General features: G+C 44.2%; 1 protein-coding gene across 1 annotated transcript in view; it reads right to left on the bottom strand.

Moving 5' to 3' along the window:
• Positions 1 to 23174, bottom strand: part of FER1L6 (fer-1-like 6 (C. elegans)) — a 134441-nt gene that overhangs the window by 10571 nt on the left and 100696 nt on the right. The window contains exons 32-38 of the mRNA XM_006879308.1: positions 16650 to 16820; positions 15543 to 15703; positions 13014 to 13156; positions 10068 to 10156; positions 7540 to 7638; positions 5817 to 6058; positions 2927 to 3090 (exon numbers count right to left, since the gene is read on the bottom strand). Coding sequence (XP_006879370.1) covers positions 2927 to 3090; positions 5817 to 6058; positions 7540 to 7638; positions 10068 to 10156; positions 13014 to 13156; positions 15543 to 15703; positions 16650 to 16820 — 1069 coding nt within the window. The remainder of the gene's footprint in view (positions 1 to 2926; positions 3091 to 5816; positions 6059 to 7539; positions 7639 to 10067; positions 10157 to 13013; positions 13157 to 15542; positions 15704 to 16649; positions 16821 to 23174) is intronic.

Genomic DNA, 23174 nt, shown 5'->3' on the forward strand with positions numbered 1-23174 from the left:
TTTCTATATACGTAAATATTTTAAAACTAAATATGGATAAAGACAATGATTTAATTCTGGTATTCTGTTTGCGATATGAAGAATTACTAGTCATAATGTAGAAAAATGTTAATTATAACCCTGAATGAAATGAAGACAACATTTTAAAAAATGAAATTATTATTATGTAACAATCAAAATCCATGCATAGAAAAATAGTGGAGATAATGGAAACATTAGCAACCACTTTCTTTAATTAATATGCATATTGTAGTTTTCCTTCTTTTCTACAACCTCTTGTCTTGCAAATCCCTATACATGCAAATCATGCACTTTAAGTACAATCATCATAGGAAAATGCCTTTCTCCTGCTACTAGAGAACCTGAGTTTCCCATGCATTGTTTAAACTATCTGCCTGTCTTCCAGCCTCCTCACTAAGCTGTGGTCTTTTAGGTACTGGGAATTTGTCTTAGTCATTGATGAGTCCTCACCGCCTAGTGTGTAAGTCAGCAGATGCTGACAACTGCTTTTCACACAGAACAGGAAGGCACGGACACTGTCCTTGCAGTTCCTGCTGTTGATGTCCCTGGGATTGACCTGGCAGACTCTCCCCTTGTAAGACTATTGTGTAGAAGACTCTTCTGGATTCATCTTCCAAAGGAGTGATATTCCTGAAGACTTGTCCTTAAGATCATGATTAATTGAGATAGGGAACGTAAAACATGTGGAGTTATGAGTTTTCCCAACAAAAGCATATTGGATACAAACTCTCCTCCTTTAAATGTTCCTCTCCCATGGCGCTGTTTCTCATGCTCTGTGAGGGAACCGCCTTCCTCCAAGGAGTGCTGTGATCCAAATGTAAATGACACTGTTCAATGTACAAAGGAGAAGCATTCTATACAAGCCCACAGGTGGCAGTGCTGTAAACAAATCCCTTGTCTGCTGGTGACTGGAATGAGAGAGATCAGTGAAGTTCCAACTGCTGGCTTCAAAGCAGCCGGGGCGGGAGTAAGGCCCAAGTGGACCTGGAATTAGAGGCTATCTGTGCTGAGAAATAGTACGTTGGAGGTTTCAAGTCCAACCTACCCATTTCACAGACATGGAGACTGAGGCTCAGAGAAAGGAGATCCGCCAGGGAGTGTGGTAGGGCATGGCAGAGGCTTCCATTACTTGTAATGCTCTGGCCATCCACTTAGAATATGGATTCAACCTCATCTAAGTATCCCAGAGACTCCAGAGCTCTGGGAGGTAAACTACGTTGCTCAAGATCCCTGAGCCGGTCAGTAACAAAGCTGGTCTGGAACCCCTACCCTCCTGAGCTCACCATTAACCTCCTGCTCTGGGTTGTTCGGACCATCACATTTCAGAGGAAGCTCGGGGTAAAAATCAGAAGCATTTACTCCAAACATGCATTTGTGGATGCAGAGAAGCCCTGTGTGCGTTCAGGCATTATTCAAAGGGAGTGAGTGCTCTGTGCTCCTGAAGAAGTGTCCTGTTCCGTGATAGGAATGCAAGAGGCCAACTGTCCCAGGCGGCTCTGCGTGGGGTGGGCGCCAATGGAGATGTTAATGGACTCTTGAGAGCCCAAGGGCAGAGACACTGTGGCGAGTCAATCAAACTAGAAAGTAAATTTCCCACATTAATCTCTGCTTCAGGCCCAACTATTACAAAACTGTTAGATAAGTGCATCTCAGCCACACTAACAACCCGCCCGTGCCCAGTGTGGAGCGCCCCCAGCACAGACACGACTGTGGAAATTACCCAGCAGGCAGACTCTGACCCGGAGCACGTATGGTCTAGGAGCACAGACTGTCACCACCCAGGGGCCCTTCCTCCCTTCCTCACAGGCCTAGAAACCTTAGCTGAGTGCTGTGATCCTCCAGCCTCCAAAAGCTACCTGTCCTCTGTCCCCATTCTCAGGGCCTCGCTCTCAGACTTCTGAGGTCACATATAAAAAGAAAGGAAAAAAAAAAAGATCAGTTACCGTAAGAGCTGATTCCAACGCATGGCAGCCCCACCTGGGTCAGAGCAGAACACGCTCTGCGGATGGCTGGTATTTAGAAGCGGCTTTGCCAGGCCTTTTACTCCAGGCACCAAAACCCAGAGCCAAGCCATGGAATGCAGTCTGATTCATAGGGACCCTCCACTGGGTTCCAAGAATGTAAGTCTTTATGCGAAGAGACGGTGCATCTGTCCCCCTTGGAGTGATTGCTGGATTTGAACTGCTAATTTTTTGCTTAGCAGCAGAGCTTCCTAAGAATAGCTCTAGGGCCCTAGTTCATAGGGATTGTACTGACAACTCAAAGGCAGCTTGACTCCACCAGCAAGCGGCTTCTTGGGAAGGAAATGGACAGTATCCTCCTCTATGATTTACGGCTTCATAAACGGCTGGAGGGTCAACTATGAGTGTGCTCCACTTTAATAGCCATGAGGTGGACTCAAACTTGTAATCTTTAGGTTAGGAGCCACCCACATTAACTATTTGCACCACCTAGGACAAGGTAAAGGTTAAAAAAAAAAAACTCAAGTGTGTCAGTGCCCTCATCTATTAAAAAGTCTTTACTTAAAATCTTAAAAGATGGGTTAATTTTCAAATGGTGGCTTGTGTTTGAGAGTGAAGGGATGAGATAGTGATGTCAAAATTATACATCAATCAGTACTTTATGGAAAATTTCAAGAAAATGTTGAAGAAATGATTGCCAGGGGCTTAAGTTTAAGCCATATAACCTCCTCAGCAGACAGAGCTGTTACATTAAATATGCAGAAAAATGGAAGCTTAATGCATTTATAAAGAGATTTAAAAGATTGCGTCTCAGCAGCAACTATGCCTTCAAGGGCTTTTTGTCCTTTGGAGGCTCTAGACTTGACACTCATGAACCTGACATTTAGACAGAGAGCAGGGTGGTCTGGGACTGTCCCCGCCCACCCCTCCAGCCTGCAACTCACCGTGAGCTCCTTGCTTTTAGCAAAAGGCCACCAGCCCCGCACCCGCTTCTGTTGGAATATGGAGATCTTGCTTTCCTCACCCGCGTTTTCAAACTTGCTGAGTTCGCAGTCTTTGGCAGACTTGGCTGCCCGAGGGAAACTGTTGAGGTTCATCTCCAGGGTGCCTGGAAGAGAAGCAGTGACAGCTATGGAGGAACTGGGGGGTGGAATCACCTTCCCCATTCACTCACCCATCATCCAATCAGCACCATGTGCAGCCATGAGTACACATGTGCTTGAGACACATTGGGGCCCTTCAAAGTACTCTCTTACCACCTATCTTCATATTTAACATTTCACATGTTGTTGTTATGTGCCATCGAGTCACTTGTGACTCATTGCAACCCTATGTACAACAGCCCAAACCCTGCTCTGTCCTGTGCCAATCGCACTGCCTTCTGACACACCTACCCTGATTACCCCAGTCACTACTAAACCAATCCACCTCATAAAGGATCTTACTCTCCTACACTGTTCCTCCATCCTCTCAAGCATGATGTCCCTCTCCAAGGACTGGTCCCGTCTTGCAACATGTCCAAAGTATGTCAAACAAAGCCTCAGAATCCTTGCCTCCAATGAGCAGTCTGGTTTCACCTTCTCTAGGACAAAGCTGTTTGTTCCCCTAGCAGTCCATGGTATAGTCAATACTCTTCTCCAGCACCACAGCTCAAAGTCATCAATTCTCCTTCTATCATCCTTAGTCATTGTCCAACTCTCTGATGCATAACAATGGTAAAAAAAATCTATTGTCCAACTATTTTGTGCATTAACAAAGTACAAGCAGCATTAAGGAATGCCGAGGCCTGGAGCAAGAGTAATGCGGGGTGTGATGGTTCAGGTTATATGTCAGCTAGGCTGGGCCATAATTCTTGGTGGTTTGATGGTTATCTTATGAGGTCATTTCATAATTATATAATGATGTAACTTCAAAATTATGTAATGGTATAGTTATCCTCAATTTTGTGATTGAATGTGGTTATCCTCCATTTCACACAGTGCTTACTTTTATACAACAACCTGGTCATTAGATCTAACCATGTGATAAGTGAAGAGTGTGTTGTTGTCTGCCATTAAGTTGACAATGACAGTGACTCTGAACAGCTGATCTGAACCTTGCCCCACCCTCACCATCCTCAGCATCTCTGATAAACTTGAGCTCATTGATACAGTCACTGTGTCAGTCTACCTCCCTGAGGGTCGTCTTCTGTTTCTCTCACCTTTCCAAACATGATGACCTTTCTTAAGGATTGAGTCTTCCTAACTTCACCCTAACCCAAGTTTGCGATAAAGCTTTGCCGTCCTTGCCTCCAAGGAGCACCCTAATTGCACTTCCTCCGATATAGACTAGTTTGTTCTTTCAGCAGTCCGTGAGATAGTCAGCACTCTTCTCCAACACTACAACTCAGAGGCATCAACTCTCCTTCTGTTGTTCTTCTTCATTGTTCAACTTTCAACTGCATAATAAGCAACTGAAAAGACCGTGACTTGAATTATGTGCACCTTAGTCTTTAAGGTAACATCATTGCTCCCTAGAAATTTGGGGAGGTCCTTGACAGAGGATTTTCCCAATGCAACATATCTTATGATCTCTTGACTACTCGTAGTAAGGAGGTTGTTTGCAGATCCAAGCAGGATGAAATTGTTGGCAACTTCAATTTTTTTCTCCATCTATCTATTGTGATATTGCCTATTGGCCTAGTGGTAAGAATGTCTGTCTTCTTGATGTTGAGATGTAATCCATGTTGAAAGCTGGAGTCCTTGACCCTCCACAGCAAAAGCTTTAGGTCCTCTTCAGTTTCCACAAACAAGGTTGTGTCATGAAGTCCAGAAGGCAGAAAACATTAGGAAAATATCTTCTAACTGAACAAGAAGGCATGCAGCTTCAACTCAGGAACGCCAGAAAAGTGTTGAAGTGGCCTCCCTTTCCCCTTCATCTCAATGACCCTGTTCAGCATGAAGCAGCCAGAGAGTCTGTACCCCATTCCCAAATGAGAAACCCACAAATGAAAAAGACAATTTATCTCTCTCTGTGTGTGTGTGTGTGTGTGTGTGTGTGTGTGTGTGTGTGTGTATCACCACTGGACCATGCTCATCATTCATCATTACCCTGTCTTTTCAGGTCCCTGCTGGATCTTTCTCATTTCCTTCACCCACTTTCTCCACCCACCAAATTGTGCAGCCCTGTGATTTCATTCCTGCTCCATCTCACTCTTCTGTTCCCAACCTTTACTCTATTGGATACATGTTTTTATAATTAAAAAAAAAAGAAATGGTTTTTTATTTAGTCAACAGAGGTAGAGTAAGATGTACACCAGGAGAGAGTTACATAACTCTCTTTAGGAATTCTTCCTACCATAAAAATGGAATTCATTAATTGCAGAAAATGTAAATAAGTTTAAAAAAAGGGAGGGGGAGATTCTGCATAATCTTTTATCTACAAAATTGACCACTCTAGTATGCATCAGTGTAGATGATCTTTCTTTTACCTGTTTCTGGTGGCCTGATATAAGGAGCTGCACTGCCAACCTAAAGGGACAAGAATAGCATCCACTAGATGTTCTGAGGGAGAAAGAAAGGCAATCTCCTCCTGTGCTATTTACTGCCTCTGAAAAGGCAACAGCCAAGTCAGTTCCAACTTGACAATATATCACTACAATCCTATTGATGCACCGTTACTTATTTAGCCAACCCCCTGATAAAGATCATTTAGGTCGTTTCCAATTTTTTGCTTTCATGAATAACACAGACATCATTATCCCTGTAACTACATTAGAACACCAATGTGTGACCAATGCCTTAAAATCCTGTGCCATCAGGCTATTCGTGGTTGCTGATGGAGCCACTGGCTTACCCAGGAAGTCATCTGAGGACAGCCTCTCAAAATCCCAGACCTGGAGCACCAGCACGGCCGGAGTCTTACACTCCATCTTCTCCAGGGAAAAGATGTTTTCCCTCTTGGTGATGACCATTTGCTTCTCTGCCGGGAGATACTGGAATGGGAACAGGAAGCGCCAGTTGAAGTTCCCCTCTCCAGTCAGCGAGTTGTAATGCACATCTGTCTCCTGCTTGTCATCTTCCAAGCCCTTTATCCACCTGAAAAGATAAGAGAAAATTAAATCCTCAGACTACATTACTCAGGCATCATCAGCATTACCAAGATTGATTTAAGCAGTTTCAATATTGTCACAGCTTATGGTTTGAAAATGATTATGTCCTTAGGTTCAGATGGAAGTTTCACTTGAATGTGTAAAAGGAATATAAGAAATCAAAAAGTGTGGTCCAGATGTGAGATTCTCATTCCAGCCCAGGTTGGAGAAGTCTCAATGATCGTTCTTGAGTAGATCTGAAGTTCCCTTCTTGCAGTAAAGAAAAAAATATTCTGGAAATATAAGAAACATATATCCTAGTGCCTCTAAGAACACAATTGCTTTGTGTCCATCTCTCTCTGCAGTGAAAGTGGGATCTGAGGAGCTGTCACCCAAGCCCAGAGCTCTCATTATAAAGGATCCTATAAAGGAAGCAAGACCACCATGGCATTGAGAGTGACTGAAGGTCTGTAAAATTTGGCCAATTTAGACTCAATGCTGAACAGACGCCAGATTGGAGTGGGAAGAGAAGAGACAGAGAGTGCAAAAAAAGGCCTGAGTGAATAGCAAGCTCTCAACACACTTAGTACCTAGAGCTCTTAAAGTCCAGGCCCAAACTCTCAGCAGTCCTACCAGAGGGTAACTCCTGGCTAAATGTCTCTACGGGACAAACAAATCTTTCTGGGATTAGTGAAGAGGTAGCAATTTTAGAGGCTATTCATTCTGCTTTTTAACAGTCTATTTATGCTACTTATATCACTTCTCCTTTATTTGTATTTAACTCACTCTGCTGTTTTTAGCCCAAGAAATGAGAATTTGAGCCACTGGACATGCTTTGACTGCCAAACATGCTGGTGATGTTGATTCTGAAGAAAGAATGCTTTTAGTTTGCAGACACTCAAGTTTTCCACTTCTGAGATGAGTTTTAATTCAGGGTACAAGTTTAAATAACTTTTGATTTTTATTTTCTGCCCCTTCCCCTCTCTCTCACCTAGAAGGGGTTAAAAGAGAGTCTATAAATGTGTTGTGTGCCTGAGCCTCAGAGGAAGGGAGTGAAACACAACACTTAATTCCTGGCTTAGATTGGTGTCATTTTAGCCAGTAGAACTAAATTTTAGCTTTTCCTTTAGCATTATAAAACTTAATTACATTGTAAAGGTTGAATAGTTTTATTAGCAATACTATCTCTTAACTCCTTTTTGTTTTTAAATGTTGGATGCCTTTTGAATGATATTACAAAGTTTAGATAGCCAATGGTTAATTAGAAGAAACAGTAAAACTTGCTACAGAGGAAAAAAAATCATGACATAATAATTTTCAGAAAACTGACCAGTAAGATAAATATTTTAAATAAGAAAGTGACTTTATCTAATAAAATGAAAAAGATGGTCTCCTAGGGGGTAAAGTAGCTTGTGTGAAGAATCGATTTGGCCAGAGAGTCAAGAGGTGAGGTGGGAAAGGACAGGGGGATGAAGTTGTTGGGTTTACCCTTTAACATAAATATCACTTGATTTTTGTCCCGTGAAGATATTCTCATCTTCTAGAATGACATCCTCAGTGTTCCAGATGGTCACCCTCAATTCATACCTGGGGTAAAGAGAGGCAGTATTAGACTGAAGTCCTTGAACGTCAAATGAACTGGTATTTACACAGGACTGTCATTGGCATAGGTACTGACGTAAAACCAAACCAAATTCAAACCCCGTGCATTGTTTCAGTTGTGGCTCATGGTCACCCTCCATCAGGTGTCTGAAGGTGCAAATCTTTACAGGAGGAGACTGCCCGCGTTTCTCCCAGGGAGTAGCTGATGGTTGGATTTAAACTACTGAGCCACGGGAGAGCAGCATAACACACTAAGCACTCTGACACAATGTCTCCTTCTTCATATGGTGTTGTTGTTGTTGTTATGTGCCGTCGAGTCACCTGCGACTCATAGCGACCCCATGTACAACAGCCCTAAACTCCACTCTGTCCTGTGCCAATCGCACTGTCTCTGACACTCCCATCCCAATTATCTCAGTCACTGAATCAATCCACCTCATAGAGGGTCTTCCTATCCTGTGCCGTCCCTCCACCCTCCCAAGCATGATGTCCCTCTCCAAAGACCGGTCTCTTCTCACAACATGTCCAAAGTATGTTAGATGGAACCTCAGAATCCTTGCCTCCAAGGAGCCACCCGGTTTAACCCTTTCCAGGACAAATCTGTTTGTTTTCCTAGCAGTCCATGGTATTCTCAATACTCTTCTCCAGCACCACAGCTCAAAGGCATCAATTCTCCTTCTATCCTCCTTGGTCATTGTCCAACTCTCTGATGCATAAAAGATGATTGCGAAGACCATGGCCTGTATCAGACACACCTTAGTCTCCAGAGAGACACCATTGCTCTTCAGCACTTTGGAGAGGTCCCTAACAGCAGACTTTCCCATGGCAATGCACCTTTTAATTTCCTGGCTGCTGGTGCCAAGACTGTTCACTATGGAGCCAAGCAAACTAAAGCTGTGTACAATCTCAATCTCTTCACCATCCATCCTGATGCTGCCAATTGGTCCAGTGGTGAGAATCTTTGTCTTCTTGACATTGAGCCTCAATCCATATTGTAGGCTGCAGTCCTTGACACTCTGCAGCAGGCGCTTCAGGTCCTCTTCAGTTTCAGCAAGCAGGGTTGTGTCATCCGCATAACGCAGATTGTTGATCAATCGACCACCAATCCTGACCCCACATTTCTCCTCATAGAGCCCAGCCTCCCGGATAATCTGTTCTGCATATAGGTTGAAAAGGTATGGAGATAGGATGCATCCCTGGCGTACGCCCTTCCCAATTTTGAACCATGCAGTGTTCCCTTGCTCTGTTCTGACGACTGCCTCCTGGTCCAAGTATAAGTTTCGCATTAGAATGATCAAGTGTTCTGGGATTCCCATTCTTCTCAGAGTCAGCCACAGTTTGTTATGATCTACACAGTCAAATGCCTTTGCATAGTCAATGAAAGACAGATAGACATTCCTCTGGTATTCCCTGCTTTCAGCCAAGATCCATCTAGCATCAGCTACAATATCTCTAGTACCACGACCCCTTCTAAACCCAGCCTGGACTTCTGGTAGTTCTCTGTTGATGTGCTGTTCCAGTCGTTTTTGGATAATCTTCAGTAAAATCTTGCTTGCATGTGAAATCAGTGAGATTGTTCTGTAGTTTACACATTCTGTTGGGTCACCTTTCTTTGGGATAGGAACAAATATCAATCTCTTCCAGTCAGTTGGCCAAGTGGTTGTTCTCCAGATTTCTTGGCACAAGTTAAGGCGACCGGCTAGCTGAAAGCTGGGCAGCTTAGAGGCCATTCTCAGACCCTCTCATCTTCCCAGGTAATCGAAGATGCAAAAATCGCACGACATTCGTTCCAGCAGGCCGCTCAGAGAAGGGGTTAAGGTGACTGGCTAGCTGAAAGCTGGGCAGCTTAGAGGCCAGACCATCATCTTCATATGGTACTTCCTTAAATTGTTCAATGTCAACTAGTTCTTTTTGAAATAGTGATTCTGTGCATGTCTTCCATATTCCCTTGATGCTTCCTGACAGGGTATCTCTCAGTATTGCAAGTGGAGGCTTGAATTTGTTTTTCAGTTCTTTCAACTTAAGACATTGCCTTAACTTCCTCAAATGTGCCAACTTTAGAAATATCAGCACTCTGGGTCTTTTCTCCATCAGAACCAAACATTTCAGCTGGAGACTTCAGAATCATCAGGGACACCAATTACTCTGAACAAGTCTTTTTCCATTAACTAGACATTTTTCAGATGATTTCACTAGAAGCTCAGAACTCTTTGAACTGAAGAACTGAAGAACCACTTCGGTAACTACCACCAGCAGCACTATCACCATCCACTCCCTACCAGGCAGGTAGAATTACAGTGTTCTTATCAAGGCCTTAACAATTACTGTGACAGATCACAAACCAGATCAAAGGCTGTGGTCTTTAGTGCACCACCATGGTCTCTTCCTCTAATGTAAGGGTTTGACTGACTTACCCTTTGGGTTTCCTTGGTGAAATGTCAACAGGAGGTCCAAGCTGAGGCATGTCCTTGGGAAACATGTCCACCCACATCTGCAGGCGTCCCTTGTTAAGAAAAGAAAAACGCCATTCAGCTTTGGCAGAAGGTGATTGAGGGACCAAGGGCATTGACAATTCAGCATTTATAATCCATCTTTCCTTTAAGTAGGTCTTAGGCAGAGCTTGGTAGATTTAGAAATATGTAGTCTATGAACAGAGATAGGTCTTAACATTTTATTAGGAATCAATCAAAGCGTAAATGTAGAGTAGGAGGAAGTGGGGGAGGGGCCCTTTAGAAGGCACCTACTGTGATAGATACAATACTACACACTCAACACACATGATCTCATTAGCTCCTGCAGTCTGTCACCGAGTAGATGTTGTTATTCCTACATGGCAGAGGAATTCCCCAGGAGGACTCTTGTCCATGATTATGCAAACCAACATTTAGCAGAATCTGGCTTTAATCCTTGTCTGTTGAGCCTGCTCTTCCTAAAAATTCCCAAAGATTACATACAATGCTGTTGCAAAACAATGATATTGCATGCTATTGCTTCCAACATTGCTTAACATCCACTATCTCCTTTAAGAGTAACCAGATCCATGTTTCTGGTTTTCATATAAAGATCATGAGGCCCAGGTTAGCCAATGAAGGTGTTTGAAGGTCTGTGATTAATGATAAGAGAGCTTCCCACGTATTGCTTTGAATTCCAAACATCAGAACTTACTCTGCTCAAATTATTGAGCTCCTGTGAAGAGAAACGAATCTATGCTTTTCTGTGCAGTGGACTGACTAGCCTTCCCAACAAGGAAGTGAGTGAGCCACATGGGTTAGGAGGTCAGGGAAGCTTTTACATGAAGGAGGCAGTGCTTCCTTCACAATATGAAGAATCTGGGTGACGGAAAAGGCTGTGCTTATAGAGGGAGGCTTTCCACAGGAAGACACAATGCGGGCAAGGGTTTATCATTTTCATAGAGAGCAACCAACTCAGTGGAGGATTCTAGTTCCAGGGAGAAGTGGAATGAAGAGTTTTCTAATGATAAAATAACTCTCATCCTCATTTTAAAAGTCACATCTTCCAGCAAAATGAAAGATCTCAGTAACCAAAAGATTTCACATATCTGACAGTGACCTTCAGGGTGCTAGCAAACATGTCTACACCTGATGACAATTCACCCAATCATGGTGCTCCCACACACATCTGTCTGCACCCCACACTAAGATGCCCTCGGGGTTCAAGCAGTTAAGCTGCACCCAGCAGTTGTGAGGAACAGACATGGGGATCTGTGTCCGTACAGACTGCAGCTCAGGAAACCTGGTGGGGTGGCTCCACCCTGTCGCGAACAGGAACTGCCTTGAGGGCACCCAACACCGCACCCAGGAATGCTGTGATCACACACCTGGCCTGCCTGCCTCTTCCTCACAGAGCCTGTGGGCTTGGCTTACACTACACAGTGAGTCCAGAGCTGGGACTTTGCTTGCGTTTGTGGCCAGGGTAAGAGATAGGAACCACAATTGCTTGGTTTCCATCCAATCTTACCACTTATCAGCTGTGTCAAGTCACTTCCATGTTCTGAATCTCGATTCTTTCATCTTAAAAATGGTTATCATAATAATTTCACACTAAGACTGTCGTTGTTGTTATTGTTAAGTGTCATCTATTACTAACCCCATAAACAAAAGACTTAAACTTTATTCTATAACTATCGTCCTGTCTGTGTAGATTGTTTTCTTTATTAAGCCTCATGTTTAGAGTCAATTAGACCTCCAGGAGGACACTTGGATTTAAGGCCAAGGTCTTGTCTCCATTTTGGAAACTGGGTCGAGCGACTGGACTCTGTGCGATGGGCTCTCTTGTTTTGGTGGAGGGTCACTGTGGAATGTTTCGGCATTTTGGGGTTTTGTTTTTTGGTTTTTTGTTTTAATGTGTCAAATATAATGGTTACCCATGGCGGACAGTGTTTGGTGGAGCTCCTCGATTAAAATAAGCTTGGAAGCAGGAGTGGCATCCACTTCTGAAATAGCTTGCCTCTGGAAACCCCATGAACTAGGAGAAAAGATGGAAGTTATACAAGTGTTCAGGTCTTTTGTTCATAGGGTCGCTATGAGTCACCTATGACTCGACAGCACTTAACAACAAGACTGTATTAAAGAATATGGATAAAATGACCTATACACATATTTATTTGCCTAGGAAAATACTGGGATGTGATCCTTGTGCCAGTGTAATTATTAGGAGTGCTTTCTTTCATTCTCTAAATGGTCCCAGTTTAGATAAATAATTATATGGTCATCCTTAGTAAGAGAGATCATTTATGCCAAGGATCTGGGACACAAAAAGTCCTTAATCAAGTTTATCTTCTCTTTGCTTCCGACACCTAATCTAGCTCTCTTGTCATTTTTCCCACACACAGCTTTTTCTTTGCAGCTCTTCAAGGTAAGTCACCTTCGATTGCTTCTCTACAGATGCTACAGGCTGTGCGGTTATTGATCGTTTCTAGACAAGGCCTTGGCCACGTCATACGGGGTTTCAACTTTCTCAAAGTTAAGGTTACTCCACTTTGATAAATTCTAAAATGGGTGCGCTGTGTTCAACACTCACTCCCACACGGATTTTCTCACTAGGCATCATTGACAAGCCTGGCTGGATTGTTCTTTGTTAGGGGGTGGGGGGCTGGCCTGTGAACTGTAGGGTTTTTAGCATCGCTTGACCTTTTTTTCCACTCAATGCCAGGAGCACACCATCCCAACTGTGACAGCCAAAACCGTCTCTAGAATTTGCCAAAGGTCCTGTGGGGGGAGACTCACTCCTGGTTGAGAGGTATTACTCTGGTATTAGTCTACCAGATTAACTGTTAGGAGAAAAGTCACATTCCCTGGACTTCAACACATCTCCATGGGCCAGACTACTCTGCTCACTACCTGCTCCATTCCCGGCTTGTCCTTGTGGTACAGTGGCCGAGTTTCGATGTGCTCAGGAACCAGTCTACACCCGACCTCTGGAATATCCTCCCATGAGTGTAGAACTCTCAGGGCCAGGTGCTCATAGGACTCCACGGCCTCTTCTGCACAGAGAGGAGAGAAAGGAAGACTTATTAGGTGAGCGTCTTGTCAGTTGAGGGTCCTGTCAGGTGTAGATCCTGTCAGGTAAAGGTCCTGTCAGGTGAGAGTCTTGTTTGGTGAGGGTCCTGTCGGGTAAAGGTCCTATCAGGTAAAGGTCCTGTCAGGTGTGAGTCCTGTCAGGTGTGGGTCCTGCAGGTAGACAGTCCTGGGCGCTCAACACATTGCACCAACTCCTTTAAAGGTTGAATTAGATACACTGAAGGGTCAGGGGAGGGATGAAGTAGCCACAGAGAGAGAGGACAAGGATGGACAGAGGTGGAGCAGGGAGGGGAGAAGAGGCAAGGAATAGCAAGTGCAAAGAGAGGAAAGTGAGGGGGACAACTAGTGGACCCCTAAATCAGATTCCCCAGAGTCTACAAGACACAAGCTTCTCTCCAAAGTGTTGAATAGTGTCTGCGTCCTGGAGATCTAAACTGGTTTTCCTAGTGCCAAAGCCCAAGAGGGGCTGGGGACCCCAAGTGGCCCTGAGCAAGGTGGGAACCAGGCACACTGTATGTTTATACTGCCTTTTTTTGGGGGGGGCGGTCTCTGGTCTCTTCTCACTACAGCTTAGGACTCCTCCCTATCAACGTCTACTCTTGGGAAAGCTCTGGTGGCTTAGCGGTAAGGAGCTGTGCTGCCGTCTCAAAGGTGTGCAAACTTTCATTCCAATTACAATAAAAGACTTCAATACTTTTCTTCAATAGAAATTTATGAAAGTGTCATTAACATACCATCTAAGTATCAGTAACTCTGCATACAAGGGCCTTCAAATGATTCTTGAGGTCAATATGTCAAGAAAATAAAGAATCTTGATATCAGAGTTGTTGTTATGTGCCATCAAGTTGGAACAGACTCATAGCTGGCCCTTCAGCAGGTTTTCAGAGGCTGTAAATCTCAAGGGAGGAGATTGCCCACCTTCTCCAGTGGAGCAGCTGGTAGATTTGAACCACGCACATTTACTAGGCCACAGAGCTTCCCCAATATCAGAGCGATGAGACTGAAACAGCTGTGTCAAAGCACCATCTACACTGTACTTCATTGGGCTTCTTGCATTTTAAACACAGCACCATACGCAGGGAATTTTAAACATCTGATCAGAGGATGTTACAAAATTGTTCTTTATCACTGAAGATAGAGACTTTTTTCTCAACCTAAATTTATGGCAACTATGTGTGACTTGTCATAAAAAGTCTATATGGCTTGTTCCTGACGTGTCCCAAGATGCTTAAATGAAAAACAAGAAAAATAAAATAAAATAAAAAAAGCTGTGTCTTGGTGTCAGAGTGAATTAAGCAGGTGTCACATTTGTGCGAGTAATTTAGGTTGTGTCCAGTTCTATCCATAGTGAACAAGGTTCAAGAAATCTCTGGTGACCTAGTGGTAAGGAGCTGTGCTAACAAGTCGAAGGTACACAGTTCAAATCCACTAGTTGCTCCATGGTGGAAGGATGAGCAGTCTCCTCCTGTGCAATTTACAGCTTCTGAAAACGTGCTGGAAAAGCAGCTATGAGTCAGTTCTGACTTGATGCTACACTATGATAACTACAATACCAGATTCATTTTAAACCTGTTGTCTGCCTCTGACATAAAGATTCTACTTTTACAATCTATACTACATAAATACCAGAAATGTGCAAAAGTATGAATAAAGGAATACAAGTTGTTGTTGTGATGTGCCGTTGAGTCACTTGCGACTGATTCCTAGAGACCCTCTGTACAAGAGTCTTAAACCCTGCTCTATCCTGTGCCAACCTCACTGTCTCCGACACACCTACTCCCATTACCCCAATCACTGAATTGATCTGTCTCATCAAGGGTCTTCCTCTCTTGCACTGTCCTTCCACTATCGCAAACATGATGTCTCTCTCCAAGGACTGGTCCTTCCTTACATAGTAGCATTAATTATCAGTACAAAAATGGATATAATGTAAATATCTAAAAATAGGGTGCCAGTTAATTAAGTTACAGAAACCAGAATATTGCCACTGATCTTCTGAAAGGATAAAAGAAAATCCACTGGAAACAGCAAAAAGTGGGGTACAAAATAGCTTTTATGATGCAGCTATAATTCTGTAGAAATGTGGTATCACACATACACAGAGAGAGAGAGAGGAAGAGAAGGAGAGGGAGAGAGCAGAGAAAGAGAGAGAAGAGAGACACATTTCAGGAAACATTTCAGCCTGGTTATCTCTAATATTTATGATTCTGAGTGGTTTTCACTATCCGCCTTCTTTTTTCACAGTGTTTTAAAAATTAGATGACCCACTAATTGTTAGCTACAGATATAACTTGAAGCCAGATTGTCAAAGCAAGAATAGCATCAGCAGGATGCTTTGTGGGGAGTTACCAGTCTCCTCTTGAACGAAGGACGTTTTTCCAGAAAAGATCTGGCTTCCTATCTGTATTTTCCCTGGGCTGAAGTAGGGTCCGTCCAGCTTGTTGTCTTTGCAGAGCTTGGTGAGGATTTCGGTGGGCTTGGATGTGTCCCTCCAGGCGTTGTAGCCTTCTCTGAAAGGCAGGAGGACGGATATGGTGAGGGCTGCCTGTTGAGCTGGAGAAGACTCATTCTAAGCTCCTCCTCGGAAGGCCTTCCCAGGCACACCCTCATCAGAACAAGCAGCCATATGAGACTTCTCCGAAGCAGGAAGGGACAGGAAAGAGGATGAAGGGCAATGGTAAACACAGGGAGGAAGCAGGAAGAGTGCTGTTGCATGATGCCAATTGTCATGAACCAAACTGCATATTAACTGTCGGATGAAAAATCAGTTTTCTCTGTAAATGGCAACTCAAATCACAAATAAAAAGATTTTTTTTAAAAAAGAAAACTGCCTTGCAAGATGTGTGCTTTCCACCAGATTTCACTTGCTGTGCTGAACAGTTGGGACTAACCTATTCGCTCTATCCTATTTTCATTTCTCCCCTGAATGGTAGATGAGTTAGTATTCGTCATACAGACTGAATGACTAGTCTGTGTACAGTCGGCTCGCAACACAGGACTTCTAAGTAGCAAAATCCCTTGCTGTCGGTTTTTCTTTGGTCCCTGGAAGGACAGTCACTCTTTTGTTGTTCTTTTCGATTTCTCTGCTTCTGTCTTCCTTTCCTTACCTGCAACCAAAAGTCCTACAGACTGCTGTCGCAGGCAGAATGTTTGGATGCCTTCCTGGTAGTGAATTTCTAAATCCCTCCAACTCCCTCTTTCATTAAGAAATGAGCTGCTGGATTAAAAATTATTAGCTTACTTTAAAAAATGAACTGTTCATTTGAAAATTATTAGCTTACAATGAAGTGTACTAGCAAAGCTTCCTCAAATAAATAGCCCTGCTGATGTGGAGTCTGTCTGGGTTATGAAAGCTGTGTCTTGCCTGGTCTTCATAGAACTCAGACAACTGGGACACAGAGTCCAGAGCCCTGAGGCCTGGATCCCTAGCTCGGTGCCCCAGGACAGAGAACTTACATCTCATACTGGCTCTGCAAGCCGCAGATGGCTCGGTGTTTGCTGTAGAAGCGGTTTTCGAGGTCGATCTTGGTCTCACCAATGAGGTCATCTGTCCCGATCATGTCATGGTCATAGATCAGGACGGAGAGCAGAGAGTCCTTCGGGAATGTAGCCTGGATCTCAAATGACCTGTGACCCAAGCAGAGACTTTAAGAGTCAAACATGTTTGGGAACCCAGGGAAGCCTTCATTTCACTCTTAGGGGGAGCCTGTAACATTCAGCACAAGTATATCAAAGATGAGGTTGATACAGGGTCAATCGGACAGAGTTCAGATCCATCAATCACAGGTCACCCCAAGTCATACTAGACTCCATAGCACTATCAACAGTACCATTCATAGGACCCCGGATGGGGTGCATGATTTGCAGGGAGCTCTGGGGGGCTGTGCTGGGAACAGCAACCAGGACACAGCAGCTTATTCAGCACAGGGTGCATTTCGTTTGCTTTGAATTTTCATTTATACGCGTTGGGTTTTAGCCTTGCATGGGCAGATTTCCAAACCTTGTTGCAAATCTCCAATTTCCTGGTTTCATAACTTTGGGACGGTTATTTAATTCCTCCGACCTCCTTATGAATAAATGGAGATAAATATGTCTTCTTTATAAGTCAGGATGGTGCTTAAATACAGTGCTGTTTATATAATGCTCACATTTTGCTGCCAGGCATTGAACTGGTGGCCAATAAATTGCTTTTCCTTTTCTCCCCTATTGTTTCATCAGGGACGTGCCAGCAGGGGTTGTTTTAAGTGCAAACTCTACTGAAGATGAGAAATCATAACAGCAGAGCCTTGCAGACCAAGTGCTGTCTCTACAATCCCCTCGGCCCCTCGAGAGCTGGGACCTGCCTTTCACCTCTGCAGCGTTGCTACCTGCACCACAAATGCCCAAAGCAGACATTTAATACATGTTTGCTAGAACTCAAGAGCTCTTCAGGGAACTCTGGTGGCCTAGTGGTAAGAAACTGGGCTGCAATCCCAAAGGCACACAGTTCAAATCCATGAGCTGCTCCGTGGGAGAAAGATGGGCACTCTCCTCCCTTGGGATTTACTGTCTCTGAAAACCCACTGGAGGATCAGCTGTGGGTCAGTTCTGACTTGAAGGCACACAACAACAACTAGGGCTTGGGAAATCAGCATGTCGCATCCTTTCACCTTAACTGATGAGGACAGCAACGTCCCGAGATGGCCAGGAGCATAAATCATGCTGAACCCCAGTTCAAGTACCCCACCCCAAGTTCAGTGCTCTCTCCACAAGGCCACACAGTGCAGGCTTGTCCCATGGGCAGCAGTGGATTTCTTGTGACTTAGAGAATGAGTTCTAACATTTGAGCAGATGTACCTGAGAATTCAATTTTGAGTGAAAGCCAGGCTTTGAGGGAAATGCCTGTCTGAAAACAAAAGCAAGAACGCCTCAGTGTTTCCCCTGTGGTCCTGCGGTTCTGGGAGCTCTGGGAGTGGGTGAGGTGGGCTGGGCTGGGAGCCGGGGACAGTGGGGAGGTGAGTAGGAGGGGGATGTGGCTCATTCTGGCCCAGCCTGTCTGAGCTGCAGCCTGCCCACATGATCTGATTCTTTTTGTCCTGACAGTCTCTAGTGTGACAGGTATAGAATCACCACCCTGTATGGAACCAATTAACCCTCTAGAGGGTGACCAGAGTAGAGCCTTGCTTGACAGCTGGTGATTATAACTGATTGAGCAGCTCTATGGATGAGATAAGGCCGTGGGGAGGCCAGAGGCACAGGATTGCCTTCTCTACAGGCAACCCTGTAGTTTGATTCCAAATTGTAATTGATATTCTGGAAGGAATTCACAAGAAAGCCTCCAGCCTCTAATCCCTGAGCTCTGTCTGCCCAGTAAGGCTACTGCCCAGCCAGGACTCATCAAGCACTGAACTGCCCCAAGCAAGCGTGCAGGGAACTTGAGTTGCTGGTCCACCCATCAAACCATATGCTCTCAGATGACCCTTTCCAGAAGTTGGATTCGATCTGCCATTTAAACGGTACCCAAAGCAGCCCGCTGTGATTGGACTTGGCAACACGAGGGGCAAATTGAGCTTCTACGCCTGTGTGCGCATGAGATGTGGTCCCTAGATGCAAAGGCAGTTTGAGAAAGGAGAAAGAATTGTGAAAGGGATAAGAACTGAGTAGGAGGAAAGCAGCAAGCACCTCCAAGCTTCAGAAAGTGGTATCCTGCTCCCTGCCTTCATTCCTTCATTAACTCATTCATTCACACACTTACTATACAGGCACCAGTACCAGGCATGGAGCTCTGGTAGCCTAGCAGTAAGGAACTGCACTGCCAACCCAAAGGTACATGGTTCAAATCCACCTGTTGCTCCACAGGAGAATGGAGAAAATCTCCATTCAAGGAGAATAAGCAGTCTCCTTCTGAGTGATTTACTGCCTCTGAAAGCCTGCTGGAGGGGCAGTTATGAGTTAATTCTGACTTGACAGTACCTAACAACAACAGTAGTAGGTATGAACAAAATTTCCTGCCAGTGGGGAAGGCAGATTAGAAACTGGCTGAGAAAGAACCTGCAGGCTCTCACACAAGGTGTGATGATGCCACCTGCCACACACAAGGTGTGATGATGCCACCTGCCACCTGCCTGGGGCAAGGAGTAAGGACAATTTGAGAGATGACACTTCAGCTGAGACTTGACCACAGATAGGAGCTCTCCCTGCTCTGAATAGAGGCGTCTTTTATATTACTGTGTTTTGATTTACTGTGCTTCACAGATTTTTACTCTTTTTACAGCTTGAAGGAAACTGTGTCAAGCAAATCTGCTGTGGCCATTTTTCCAAAAGCTTGTCCTTGTGTCACGTTTTGGCAATTTTCACAATATTTCACTTTTTCATAATGCTCTTGATAGATTCATATGTCGACCCAAGCTCACTGCTGTGGAATTGCTTCTGACTCGCAGCTGACCCTCCGCTGGGTTTCTGAGGCTGCGGACCCCAATGGGAGAAGTTGCCTTCTTTCTTCCCCAAAGCAGCTGGTGGATTCAAACCACCGGAGACACTCGGCCCTTGGTCAGCAGCACGACACACGATGGACTATGGCTCCAGAGTGCTTTTCCATTGCGAAGGTGCAGTGGAAACATTACTTTTCTTTGCAGTGAGAAACCCAAATATCCATTCGACTCTTCTCATTGCTGTGTATGCTCTATTGCAGTGGTCTGGAACTGAACCAACACTGCTTCTAAGGTGTTCCTGTAGATGGAACCTCTGATCTTTGACCTCTGACCCCTGCCAAGTCAAGTCCCCCAATTACACACATTTAAACGACCATGTGTCTCATCATGATAGCATTCAGACACAAGCCATTTTTTTAATTTGCCTACTTTTTTTACAATGACTAGGGATGATAGAAGGAGAATTGATGCCTTTGAGCTGTGATATTGGAGAAGAGTATTGAATACACCATGGACTGCTGGGAAAACAAACAGGTTCGTCCTGGAGAGGGTTAAACCAGGCTGCTCCTTGAAGGCAAGGATCCTGAGGCTTCGTCTGACATACTTTGGGCATGTTGTAAGGAAGGACGGGTCCTTGGAGAAGGACATCATGCTTGGGAGGGTAGAGGAACAGTGCAAGAGAGGGAGTATGAGGTGGATTGATTCAGTGACTGGGGTAATTAGGGTGGGTGTGTTGGAGACGTTGCAATTGGCACAGGACAGAGCAGGGTTTAGGGCTGTTGTACATAGGGTCACTATGAGTTGCAAGCAACTTGATGGCACATAAAAAGCACAACAATAACACTTTTTTGGGTACTGGCTTGCATGTTCTAAAAGACTGGAACCTCGAGGGAGCTACTCACCACCCTCCATTGAAAGTTCTGGTGTCTTAATCTGTAGCTGGTTGTGCCATTAACCCAAAGCTTCTTATCTCTGGTGGCTCAAATCCACCTCACATGCAAAACAGAAAGTTGGGCCGCCCCCTCCAGTGAAGACGAACAGCCTCAGAAACCCAGTGGAGCATCGCGGTGAGTTGGGATCGATTTGACAGAAGTGAGTATGAGTTTCCAAGGCTGTAAATCTTCCCAGAAGGAGCCCACTCTGTCTCTCTCCCATGGAGTAGCTGGTAGATTAGAACTGCTAACCTTTCTGTTGTCAGTTGAGTTCCTAATGCGCTACACTACCGGGGCTTCTTGGAGGAAAGGAGAGATAGACATTAAACACAGAAAGACATCCAGGCACTTCAGAAGAAGTGAAAAAAAGTAAAGCAGGGTGGAGACCAAGGCCATGAGAGGTTGGTGCCTGTAAATACACATCTAACCAAATGTCCACAGATGGAAGCTTCTGGAAAGAGTCCTGCACTCACAGAAGCAGGAGGGAATATTCTGTCACCCTCTTATTTTCCACAGTTATAAAATGGGGGCAATAAACCAGCTGGGGTTATATCTCTGTGGGGAAATAAATAAGCACTTGACGAAACAAAGTGCTTGTTACAGAAATGGCAGGTGATGATAAAGGTCATCGCTGGGTGATGAGATGCGGGGTACATTACACGCCACCATCATTTTCATCACTCTCATTAATCTGAACAGGCAAGACCATTTATTGCCTCATTTCCTCAAGAGCAATAAAATGTAAGAGGCTGGTGCTGATCAAATGTCAGCTGGTGTAGAGACTGCCAATGTGGAGATGAGTTTAAATAGAGGGTATGGAGCTTCTTGTTAGTCAGAAAATAAAAAAAAACATACAAATGCACTTAAGGTGTATGTAATGCTACAGTGAGTATAGAGGCGAGGGCAGTAAAGTTGGTGCCTTCATGGAGGTGTTTACACGGTTAATCTAAAGATTCTGAGCGTCAGTTTTCACAGGTGCTGCTTTATCATGAGAGAGAACCTAGGATTAGAGGGGTTAAGCCATCTCCACAAAGTCACACAGCACATAAATGGCCACGACAAAGCAAAACCTGGATCTGCTTGACTCTAAACTTGATGGCAGCCAGGGCAATGAATGGACCTTTTCAGAGCCAAGAAGAGCATAGGAATATGTTAGAAGGCAAAGTCACACCCTGGAGAATGCCTAGCCCACCTGAGCATATATGGACGCCATCAATTTACAGGTTCAGTTCAAGAAGACAAAATATACTTCAGAAATGCAGTTCAACTTTTTTGCAATTCAAAAGTCACCCCAAATGAGGTGATGGTAAGGTTGTTAGGTGCCATCAAGTTGAGTACCCATAGCGACTATGAACAACAGATCTGAACCCTGCCCTATCTTGTACCATCCTTATCGTCCTGGACACATTTAAACCCATTGCCACAGTCACTGTATCTAGTTCATTGAAGGTGTTCCTTTCTTTCACTAACCCTCTATCTTTCCAAGCACAATGCCATTTCCTAAAGAATAGCATGCATTCATTGGCAAAGGACATTTTAACAACATGCCCAAAACACGTGAGGTAAAGCTTTGCCAGCTTTGCTTCCAAGGAGCCCTTGGGCTGAACTTTATCCAAGACATACCTGTTTATTCTTTTTAGCAGTTCATGGGATATCAAGTACTCTTCTCCAACACTACAGTTCAAAGGCATCACTCTTCTGTCATTTTTTTTAATTGTCCAGCTCTCAGATGCAGGTGACTGGAAGGACTACTGATTGAATCAAGAGCACTTTAGTCTTTAAAGTAACATCATTGCTCTTCAGGACTTTGGAGATGTCCCTGACAGCAGACTGACCCAATGCTGTATGTCTTTTGACCTCCTGACTTCTCGTCCCAAGGGTGTTGATTGTGGATCCAATAAGATGAAACTGTTGTCACCTTCACTTTTATCTCCGTCTATCATGATGTTGCTCATCAGTCCAGAGGTGAAGATTTTTGGTGTCTTGATTGAACGCTGTAGTCTTTTATCTCCTGAAGCAAGTACTTCAATTTCTCCTCATTTTCTGCAAGCAAGGTTGTATCATCTGCCTAATGCAGATTGTTGAGTCTTCCTGTAAACCTGATGCCACTTTTGAAATGATCTATTCAGCCTAGAGACTGGTTAAGGATAGAGAAAGGATAGAGAAAGGATACAGCCCTGATATACTTTTCTCAATTTTAACCATGCTAATTTTAAATCTTTGCTCTGCTCAGTCAGTGAGACTGGCTTAGACAGGGCAGGCTTCAGAGTCGCTGTATATAGGGTCACTATGAGTTGCCGGTGACTCAACAGCACATAACAACAATAACTGCTCAGGCAACAGCTTTTTGTCCAAAGTATAGATTTTGTATAAGCATAATTAAGTATCCTGGAATTCCCACTCTTCTCAATGTTAGCCATAGTTTGTTATGATCCACACAGTCAAATGTCTTTGAATAGTCAATAAAATACAGATAGACATTCTTCTGGTATTCTCTGCTTTAAGCCAGTATCCACCTGACATCAGTAAGGCTATCCTTGGTACCACGACCTCTTCTAAATCCAGCCTAAACTTCTGGCCATTCTTTGTCTATGTGTTCAGTTGTAGCTGTTTTTAGATGATTGTCAGCATTATTTTGC

The sequence above is a fragment of the Elephantulus edwardii genome, unplaced genomic scaffold, assembly GCF_000299155.1.
Source record: "Elephantulus edwardii isolate Elephantulus edwardi_28Jun2011 unplaced genomic scaffold, EleEdw1.0 scaffold00003, whole genome shotgun sequence".
Lineage (NCBI taxonomy): Eukaryota > Metazoa > Chordata > Mammalia > Macroscelidea > Macroscelididae > Elephantulus > Elephantulus edwardii.